The sequence below is a fragment of the Elephantulus edwardii genome, unplaced genomic scaffold (genome assembly GCF_000299155.1).
Source record: "Elephantulus edwardii isolate Elephantulus edwardi_28Jun2011 unplaced genomic scaffold, EleEdw1.0 scaffold00043, whole genome shotgun sequence".
Taxonomy (NCBI): Eukaryota; Metazoa; Chordata; class Mammalia; order Macroscelidea; family Macroscelididae; genus Elephantulus; species Elephantulus edwardii.
In genome coordinates this window covers 6,347,886-6,358,791 of record NW_006399793.1, presented here as the reverse complement: position 1 = coordinate 6,358,791, position 10,906 = coordinate 6,347,886, and the positions used below count along the sequence as shown (strand labels likewise).

At 36.2% G+C, this 10,906-nt stretch overlaps 1 protein-coding gene across 1 annotated transcript in view; it reads right to left on the bottom strand.

Annotated features, from left to right (window-relative positions):
* GPR98 (G protein-coupled receptor 98) overlaps positions 1 to 10,906 on the bottom strand; it is a 1,036,968-nt gene that overhangs the window by 822,446 nt on the left and 203,616 nt on the right. Inside the window, exons 24-27 of the mRNA XM_006885387.1 lie at positions 9,486 to 9,566; positions 7,566 to 7,705; positions 5,359 to 5,968; positions 4,485 to 4,700 (exon numbers count right to left, since the gene is read on the bottom strand). Of these exons, the coding sequence (XP_006885449.1) occupies positions 4,485 to 4,700; positions 5,359 to 5,968; positions 7,566 to 7,705; positions 9,486 to 9,566 (1,047 nt within the window). The remainder of the gene's footprint in view (positions 1 to 4,484; positions 4,701 to 5,358; positions 5,969 to 7,565; positions 7,706 to 9,485; positions 9,567 to 10,906) is intronic.

Genomic DNA, 10,906 nt, shown 5'->3' with positions numbered 1-10,906 from the left:
GATCTAAATTGTTGTAGTGTCCTCCTTTGTTTCCAGCTGGGAGCTGGGGCCTGTCAGTCCTGTCAGCCACGAGGACCTGATATGCGCCGCCACCCTTGGCCAAATGTCCTTCAGAGCCACACTTAAAGCAAGTGAGTGGGAGCTTCCTCTCTTCTCCCTTGACTATCTGTGGCTCTCGTCTGTGACACTGTCTACTGAAGTGGCCCAATTTTCCACAGTGGAAGCAATTCTCACCTTCTTTATTACCTTTGGGTGGCACTGTTTATGAGTAAGACTTCCTTTTCCTAACACAGGCCCTAAACTGGCAGCAATAGCTGTCCCAATAATTTTGGCCATTCTCTGGTCTTTTCTCTTCCCTGTAGATCCCAGTTGTTAAAAGACACAAAAATTCAAACAAATATATAACAAATAATTTTGAACATTGTAATCTTTTAAGCTTAAGGATAGAAATATTAACAATATGATCATTTCCAATTAGAGATACATGTTCCAATGCAGTTCCTATTTTCCATAAATGGCTTTGGTAAGAAGAGTATTGTAAATGTGGATACATTTCCACTATTCCTCCTCCATGCCACGATACAGTGTTATTACCATGTCTGCTTCCATATATCATGGGCATGTCTAAAAAGACTTTTTTTAAGGTTCTTGAGTATACCTATTATAAGTAAAAATATATTATGTTTCTCACCAGAACACTGGATTGGATAATATCATAAAAATCGTAAAATAATTAAGAATTTTCAAGTTCATTCTTTTACTTCCCAAAAGTTGTTCCCTTAAGTTTTTCTGTTTACTTTATGTTTATTTCTGTTTATTTATACACAAAGAGATAGAGAGTTATCCATCAACCTAAGATGGTCTTTGCTCTAGAAAATAAATCATAAAGAGTATGTATAATCCTTTCAGAACAAAGAATTGAACAAGAATTCCAATCTTACTGTTAAGATGAACTACAAAAGCTAAAATTACTAGTGAAAGCATGTGGAAATTGTATATATGTGTATATATATAAACATGTGTGTGTGTGTGTGTGTGTGTGTATACTAATCAAAGTTCATAGAGTTTCCAAAGGCATGTTATTTAGGAAGTGGATTATTGGGCACCAATGAACTGACACTCGACCCACAGCTGACCCTCCAGCAGGTTTTCAGAGGCAGTTAATCGCATGGGAGGAGATTGCCCATCCTTCTCCTGTGGAGCAGCTGGTGGCTTTGAACTGCATGCCTTCAGGTTTGCAGCACAGCTTCTTGCTACTAGGCCACTATCTATATCTCTATCTATATCTGTTTCCCTCCTTAAATATCTATTTGTATCAATATATATCTATATCTAAGAAAAGACCAAAATGGATGTCAGAAGAAACTCTGAATATTGCACTGGAGATCAGAGAAGCCAAAGCACAAGAAAGAATTAAAGATACTAAAGAGTTGAATAGAAGATTTCAAAAGGCAGCACTGATGACAAAGTAAAATATTACAATGAAATGCGCAAGGAGCTGGAGTCAGAAAACCAAAAGGGTCAAACTAGCTCAGCATTTCTTAAGCTCAAGTAACTGAAGAACAAATTCAAACCTAAAGTTGCTGTAATCAAGGATGCTTTAGGCAGATTATTAAATGACCCAGGAAATATCAAAAGAAGATGGAAAGAATATAGTGAGTCATTGTATCAAAAGGAATTGGCAGATACAGAAACATTTAATGAAACATATGAGCAAGAGCCTATGGTGATGAAGGAAGATGTTCTAGCTGCTTTGAAGGAAACAACAAAGATAAGGCCCCAGGAATAGATAGTATACCAACTGACATATTTCAGCTAACAGATGCTGCCCTAGACGTGCTCACCAAGTTGTGTGAAGAAATCTGGAGAACAACCACTTGGCCAACTGACTGGAAGAGATCTATATTTGTTCCCATTCCAAAGAAGGGTGATCCAACAGAGTGTGGAAACTATAGAACAATCGCGTTGATTTCACAGGCAAGCAAGATTCTGCTGAAGATCATCCAAAAATGACTGGAACAGCACATCAGCAGAGAACTGCCAGAAGTCCAGGCTGGTTTTAGAAGGGGTCGCGATACTGGGGATATTGTAGCTAATGTTAGATGGATCTTTGCTGAAAGCAGGGTGTACAGAGGAATGTCTACCTGTGCTTCATTGATTATGCAAAAGCGTTTGACTGTGTGGACCATAACAAACGTGGCAGACTCTGAGAAGAATGGGAATCCCAGAACACTTGATCACGCTAATGCAAAACTTACACTGAACCAAGAGGCAGTCATCTGAACAGAGCAAGAAAACACTGCATGGTTCAAAGCTGGGAAGGGCGTACACCAGGGATGTGTCTTGTCTCCATATCTTTTCAACCTGTATGCAGAACAGATCATCTGAGACGCTGGGCTCTCTGAGGAGAAATGTGGCATCAGGATTGGTCGAAGATCTATCAACAATCTGTGTTATGCAGATGACACAACCCTGCTTGCTGAAACTGAGGAGGACCTGAAGCACTTGCTGCTGAGGGTCAGGGACTGCAGCCTTCAATACGGATTGAGGCTCAATGTCAAGAAGACAAAGATTCTCACCACTGGATCAATTGGCAACATCAGGATGGATGGTGAAGAGATTGAGATTGTTCACAGCTTTAGTTTGCTCAGCTCCACAGTCAACATTCTTGGTACCAGTAGCCAGGAAATTAAAAGACGTATTGCAATGGGAAAATCTGCTTTTAGGGACCTCTCTAAAGTACTGAAGAGCAACGGTGTATCTCTGGAGACTAAGGTGTGACCGGTACAGGCCGTGGTCTTTACAGTCACTTGTTATGCATCAGAGAGCTGGACAATGACCAGGAGGATAGGAGAATTGATGCTTTTGAACTTTGGTGTTGCAGAAAAGTGCTGAAGGTGCCATGGACAGCTAAGAGAACAAACAGATTCATCCAGGAGAGGGTTAAACCGGGCTGCTCCTTGGAGGAAGGATTCTGAGGCTTCGTCTGACATACTTTGGTCATATTGTAAGGAGAGACTGGTCCTCGGAGAAGGATATCATGCTTGGGAGGGTGGAGGGCAGACGCAGGAGGGAAAGGCACTCTGGGAAATGGATTGATTCGGTGACTGGGGCAATTGGGATGAATGTGTTGGAGACAATGAGATTGGCACAGGACAGAGCAGAGTTTAGAGCTGTTGTATATAGGTTCACTATGAGTCGCAAGTGACTCAATGGCACATAACAACAACATATCTATATCTATCTAAATATAATCTATGTCTATACCATCTATATCTCTATCATCTAGCTAGCTAGCTAGCTCTATATTGTTGTTGATTGCCTTCAAATTGAGCGCAACTCATAGTGACCCTATGAACAAAATGCCTGAAGCCCCTCTACAACTCTTGGCATATATCAATACGGACACACACACACACACACACACACACACACACACACACACGTTGATGTTGTTGTTGTTGTTAAGTACTGTCAAGTCGTAGATGATTCATAGCTATCCTATGAATGAAAGTCCTGAACACATACAACATTCATCGCTTCTCTAAGTTCATAGTGTTTCTTGAGGCAAGCTATCTCGGAAGTGGATGCCACTCCTGCTTCCAATATATGTATTAGAAAAATGGAACCTTTTTTTTTAACCTGGCCAAACAGCACCAGGTGGAGAAAAGAGGGATATTCCACAGAACATTACTCAACAGACACTGGAAGTTAACATCTCAGAACACAACCAATTAGTCAGTTTGTTAAGGCTGCCCACTCATAAATGTGCATAAGGTTTCTCCATGATGAGACCAGATAACTCCAGTCTTTTTACGAAATTATCATGTTCAGGTGATTTATTTCAAATAGTCAGGCATCCATTCACATTCACATTTCTGTGAGTAAGCAATGAGAATACTCTGAAGAAATAACTATTACATAATCTCCTTCTAAATGCAATAACTGCACCACCAAAAAAGGTGATTTCTAACGTTTACATTTGATAGTGACATCCTTTTTCCTAAGCATAGTACAGTTAATGCTAAACATGGTCTCTTGCATATTTCCCATAAGTCAGCAAGCAAGATGAGTAAGCCCAGAGACAAGTCTGCTGCCCAGCAATTAACTCACAGGCTGCTAGTTTACCCCTATATTCCCAAGTAGTCCTTTGCACATGAATTCCTTTTGAAAAGCTTCAGTAATCACAGAAAGAATCTAAAAAGCTATTCCTTTGTTTACTTTTCATTGGTTTGGACACATTTTGGTCATCACACCTTTCCAATTATTAAAATACCACCAAACCTGTTCCATACATTCTACAATAAAAATGCAGTGTCAAAATACATGGCATAATTTTAGATTTTGTGCTTTCAAAAGATGCGGGAATTAATGCATTTGTTTTCTAGTTTATTTTTTCTAAAAGCAGCTTTGCAAAACTGCTATCAAGAAGACACTATCCTTCTAACACAATTTGCTTTTCTCTTTCAGTATCTTTTTCTTACCAGCAATTGCAGTTATTGGTACAGCTTTAAACTTCACAGAAACATCTGCAAATGCGCCTCCTGTTCTGGTCACATTGATAATGGGTCCAACGTGATTTTCTGCCACTCGAACAACTGGTGCTGAAAGTTGAAGTATTCCAAAAGCATCGTCATTGGCAGTAATAATCAGATGAGCAATTGTTTCTGCCTTCAGTCCCAGGCGTGGAGAATTTGGAACTGAAAGAAAGAAGAGTTAAAAGCGAAAACATCAAAGATACAGGAAATAGCCACAAGTCATAAAGAAGCAGCAGATAGCTTTCATCAACCAAATGAGATCATAATATTTTTCTAGTTCTTTATTATTTCAAAAATATTTAGGGAAACTTATTCTCAAAAAAATAATGCAACAATAACTGAAGATCTGGTAACTGGGATCTTCTAAAATCAAGTTCAAAATTAAACTCTTTATCTAAGGACCAAAAAGGAATGAACAGACCAGGAAAAAACTCATTAGAAACTACATGTCTGATAAAGCCCTAATCTCTATACTATATACAACATTTCAACAGCTTAATAACAAAAATGCAAATAATTCTATCAAAAAAAGGCAAATGACATGATAGTGAACACCATCAAAAAGGTATTCAGGAGGAGAGCAAATACATTAAAACATGATTGCTATCATTTTAAACCAAAAGCAAACTCACTGCTACTGAGATTTTGGCTCACAAGATCCAGTAGGATAAAACAGAACTATTCCTAGTTTTACAAGCTAGAAATCTGTGCTATTTGTAAATACACAATTCCTAAAATTTAATATTTAGACACTTCTAAATTTATTGTCAACATTCTTATAGCTAATAATAATATTAAAATCACACTGACGGGCACTTACTTGGACGATCTTGTATTTTCTCTAATAAAGTAGAGTTTAGTAGTTCAATAAACACAGATTCTGATCTTTCTGGTTCATCATCATCCAAAATTGAAATCGCTATTGTTGCTTCACTCTGGTTAGCTGTGAAAATAACAACCCCAGAAGCTGGAATATAATCTCTCCCTTGAGTTGCTCTAGCTAAATTATGTGGAAAATAAGGTGGGTTTTCCATATCATCCATTGTTTCATACATAATGATGACTTTTCCCATGAGACCTTTCAACCTTATTATTGATAATGTGATGTTCTGAGTTGCCTCTTCAACTTCAATAGGTCTATTTTTCTCAGAAAAGATGAATATTCCATAAGGATCATCACTTGCCAATACTGTCAATGTTGCATTAGTGTAAACTCCGAGAGAGCCACTGGAGACACCAAGGATTGACACAGAGAATGTCTTATCCAGCTCGGGATCTTCGTCAGGTAATATTTCCAGTGTGATATTGGCAGTCTTCTGTCCAATCTCAAATGTGATGTTGCCAGAAGTGAAAGCAAGATCACCATCGGGATCAGAGTCTACGTTCCAATGCAAAGTCACTTGAGACAAAGTCCCATGACTTCTGATAACCTAGAAAATATTCAATAGTAAAAGACAGGTTAAGTAATTGACTCAGACGTAAAATAAATTTTTAACATTATTTCTAATACGTATGACATTAACATTGCATATTACCTTATTTTGCATGTGTAGTTCTCAAGACTAAAGGTATTTAATAAGTTATCATTGAAATTAGAAATTGAGCATTTTCAGGGTCTAGTGAAAGAATAGCTCTGTTTTTCCTGCAGTTCTAATATTGTTGTTGTTGTTTGGTGCCGTCGAGTCATAGATGACTCATAGCGACCCTATGAACTAACAGCCTATAGAATTAACAATTAGACTTTATTATGGTCACAGAAATTTTTACATTCATTGGAAATAAGGTATACACCTCATTGCAAGAAATGAACACATTATATTTTCCTGAAAAGTCAGGTATAAAATATTTTTCATTTCCTTTTATATCCAATACAAAACAAAAAAATCACTTAAAAACTTATTGGATTCAAGATATAATAAATATAGTAAAGAAGGAAAAAACTGCTTTGCAACTAATATGTTAAGAAAAAAAAACTTTTTCCAAGTAAGTTCTAATTAAAATTAATTTTACATATATTTGTCATATGAATATTAACTCATAATTAAATTAGCCATCGAAATTTAATAATAGTTAGCCCTTTCCTTTAAGTCTCCTGTTTTCATCACGTTGAATCATTATTCTTTGTAAAATCAGTGCCTTATTGAAAATCTACCAAAAGTACCCTAAAGGGTTCTTTGTGTGATTCTTCATCTTTAATTGTATGAAATCTGAAATATGATTCATTTAGGAATAGACTTCTGTTTAATCACTATATAGAATCACTATATAGAGTCACTATATATAAAACACATAACACACACAGAGAAGTTTTTGTTATTATTATTTCTATAGAAATCTACCCTAGATTTTCATTTACTTCTGGGATACAAAAAAGAAGATGATTATACTTTTCACCCCCAAGCACGGACATATCACTTGATCTAGCCAAAGAAAAGCAATGTAACTGATATGAATTATTTCCAGAAAGAAGCTGTAAGAGCCACATCACAGTTTTTCACACTCTGTGAGGGTAGAAGTAACTGTTGAAATATATCCTTTGGATACTTAATAGCTTGGTGGTTATAATGACCATGTTTTACATTGCCATGAGCTAAAAATAAATGCTTCCATAAATGTTTATAGGGCTATGTGCTGTGGAGTGATCTGAAATTTGTAATAATTTTGTCATGAACTGTATGCTCTTAATTATTGTAATGTAATAAAACTGGTTATAGAGACTAAAAAAAGTGTTTCCAGTAGTTAGACATTGGGATTGTACTGTTAAGGTTCTGCTCCAGTGTCATTGTAGTTTTAAGAGGCAGGAATCCTCCAAAGAGTAAGATAAATATATATGCAAAATAAAGCACAAAACAAAGGCCAAATCACAATTAAATTATAAAGTTAATATATTGTTTGTATCTGCACGACTACACTTATTCTCTACCACCTACATAGAGAAGAAAAGTTGAAAATATTTTCATAATATATAATAAAACAAATGTTAAGAACATAAAGTTTCCTGAAAATGCAGAAGGAAATTGTACTTACATTTAAAATAACAGTGCTGCACCCATCTTCTGGTTCTGTTCCACTGACAAACAGTGACTCAGGGCTAAATTCAAATACACCATGAGCATGGTCAGAGGCAGCTATGGTCACTAGTATGTGAGAAGCCACTCCTAGACTGGCTGCATGAATAAATGCCAATAAGCAGCAAGAAAATACTAATCAGTAATATACAAGCCAAAGGAAAATCCAGAAAACAACTTTTTAAAAAAAATCATTTTAATAAGTGAGCAAGTCCTAATTGGTTTTAGAAAGAAGGCAGGCTTAAATAGTTGCCACACATATTCACACTTTCATGACCTCTGTCTACGTTGGCACCACTGTGATAGACTAGTCTAGGTACACAACAGGAAATGAATCAGGAAAATTTGTTTTTCTTTCTTGTTTACTATTAAATAGAAAATCTTCAACAAAGACTATATGAGGAAGGTCTCCCATGACCTTTGCTGACCTGGAAAGAACATGAGCCAAAATGATTCGCATATGCATGAATTAATAGTTTCTCTGTAACTCCAAATCCATTTTACAGAATTATAAATCTACTTACTCTTAGTGCTAAACAAACCTGTAACTAAATAAAAAGATATCAAGCTTCAAGTAAATAATATTTTTCAAAAAATATACTCAAATTTAAGTTTAATTTACATATACAAGTAAGAAACTGACACTTCTAAAAGTAATTAAGTTCTGAAGTCACATGAGACATTGATGGAAGTCAGGATCACAGAGTCCAGACTGAAGGTTACATAGTGGAGTATACTAGGGGCAGGGGACGAGGGGATTGTATACCAATGAAGGAATTTTTCTTTTACTTTTCAAAGAGAAGAGCGAACTTGGGGGAGGGCTGGGCAGGGATAAAAGTGTAACAATGAATGAATGGAAATCTGAAATCTCTGTAAATTATCTTTAAAATTTATTAAAAAAAATATTATTCCTAACACTAAAAAATAAAATTTCATGCTGGGAAAAAGAAGCATTTGAGGTTCATTAGAGTCCTACAAGAAGAACCAAGTATTCTATGTATTCTCTCTCAATAATGGAAAAATATTTTGGGTACAAAGCTGAATTATGTTTACATATAAACTGACTTCACAATTCCTCCTCTAGTCAATATTCCAGTCCATCAGTTAGCAACTCTATTTTATCCTCAATTTCCTTCACTAATTTGTATTAAATATTACATGTAACTACTTACGGTTCTTTTGTGTAGAAAATAACTTTGATGCATTTATAAGGAAAGTGCCAGGCACTCCAAGTTATGCAAAATATTTGTCAAAATCTATTTTTACAAGTGATACTCAAGTAAAATGTAAATAATTCTTGGCCTAAATAAAGCATCAATGGCATTTAAAAATCAAATTTTACTAATTCTAGAAAACTAAGTCAATCTTATATCAGAGTAAGAGTGTGAATAATTTTCCCTTTCAATTAACATTGGGATCAGAAATTGCTTCAGGTTTCATGGAAGGAAAAGGTCTAAACAGCAGAAGAAGGGGAGGCTGGGTTCTAACTTGATACCTTTCTGAATTATTATAACAAGGAGGAAGTGGTACTTTAGAGAGTTCTATCCTAGGGTTCACAGTCCATAGGAACCTATACTGTTGACATAAAAGCCACGCTCTATGGCACTTTAAGTCCATCATGAGCTTCAAGGGAGGAAGATAAGCTGTGTGATGTACATCTTGGAAACCCTAAGGTGAGTCAGCTATGAGTCAGTTCTGACTCAAGAGAAAGAAATCAAACGGCTTGAGTGGTAATTTACAAAGTAATTTTAATCATAAGTGAGATAAAACATGTAAAAGACCTATATATGCTATATGTTAATAAATTATTAGTATTGTCTCAAAGGTGGGAAAAAAAAACCAACTTGTAACTTTATAGGGCCTTGGAACAGCTGCTTACCACGTTTGTGAATAGTTGGAAGGAAGAATTCCATGTCCCCATCACCACTCCCACTGCCATCAACCCCAAAGAGTTCAGCCACTTCAAAAGGAGACACACAAAGAGACAACCCACACAACACACAATGACACAATGAGAAAATTGAAAGTTCTTAAAATATAGCAAGCAAGAAGGAAAATGCAGTACTAGTCACACAATGGCATGCACCCTACCATAGAAAATGGGCTATTTTTGACGATGTAAGTATCTCCCCCTATGTAATTTACAACCTCTGAAAACCCACTAAGGGTCAGCTACAAGTTGTCTCTGATAAGAGAGCACATAACAACAACAACAACAAAGCATTAGTCAAGTCACCAATTAGCTGAAACTTCACTTCCACTTTCAGGAGATATTCTGAGTGAGTTTTAATTGGGATTTCAAATATCTGCCAACATAAAAAAATTAATTTTTAAATGTTCACTTGTTTACAACAATGTAATTAATTTATTTATATAAATATTCATTATTCATTTTTCTACTTAAATATATTTAATACATGTATGCACATTTATGTATGTAGCGCTATAAAATTCACTTTAACATGCATAACAACTTAAAATTTGGAGAAATACATTGTTTCCATCTATACTTTCATATCTCCACCATATTTACCTCTCTCAAACCTGCACACTCATCACTGAAATTGTGAGAAGAACCCTAGACAACTCTACTTCAGCCCTGGCTATAAAATAGACCAGCTGTAAAACCTTCAGAAAGCCGCTACACCTCTCCATAACTTAGCTTTCTCATCTATAAAAGATGCCACATTTTAGAGGATTGTAAAGATCTAATAAAACAGTGAAAAAAATAAATGACATTATAGAGGTATAGAGTACATTAGAAATAGATAAGAAACATGAGAAAGCGGCTGTACCTTCACCTGAGATACGTTTTATACCACAAAGGTTTTTTTATCACATATTTGCCAATACAGAAGAGCAAGGGTAGGGATGGAAGCAGTGGGAAAGGGCTCCACATTTTTTTTCTCTCTACCAGAATCCTTGACTGATAAATTAGTTTAACTCCACTCTTCTGTTTTTCCTCTATATAGGACTGAAATATTCAAGGCATGAGAATTTCCTGCTACCCAGCTCTGGTGGGCTAGGGGTAAGGAGTTGTGCTTCCAACCCAAAAGCACATGATTTTCATCCACCAGTTGTTCCACAAAAGAATGGTGGACAGTCTCTTCCCATGTGATTTACTGTCTCTGAAAATCTGCTGATGGATAAGCTATAGATTAGTTCTGACTGGATCATACACAACAATAGAGCCTGCAATAGACTTAAATGTTGTTGTTGTTGTTGTTATGTGCCATCGAGTCGTTTCCGACTCATAGCGACCCTATGCACAACAGCTCTAAACCCTGCTCTATCCTGCGC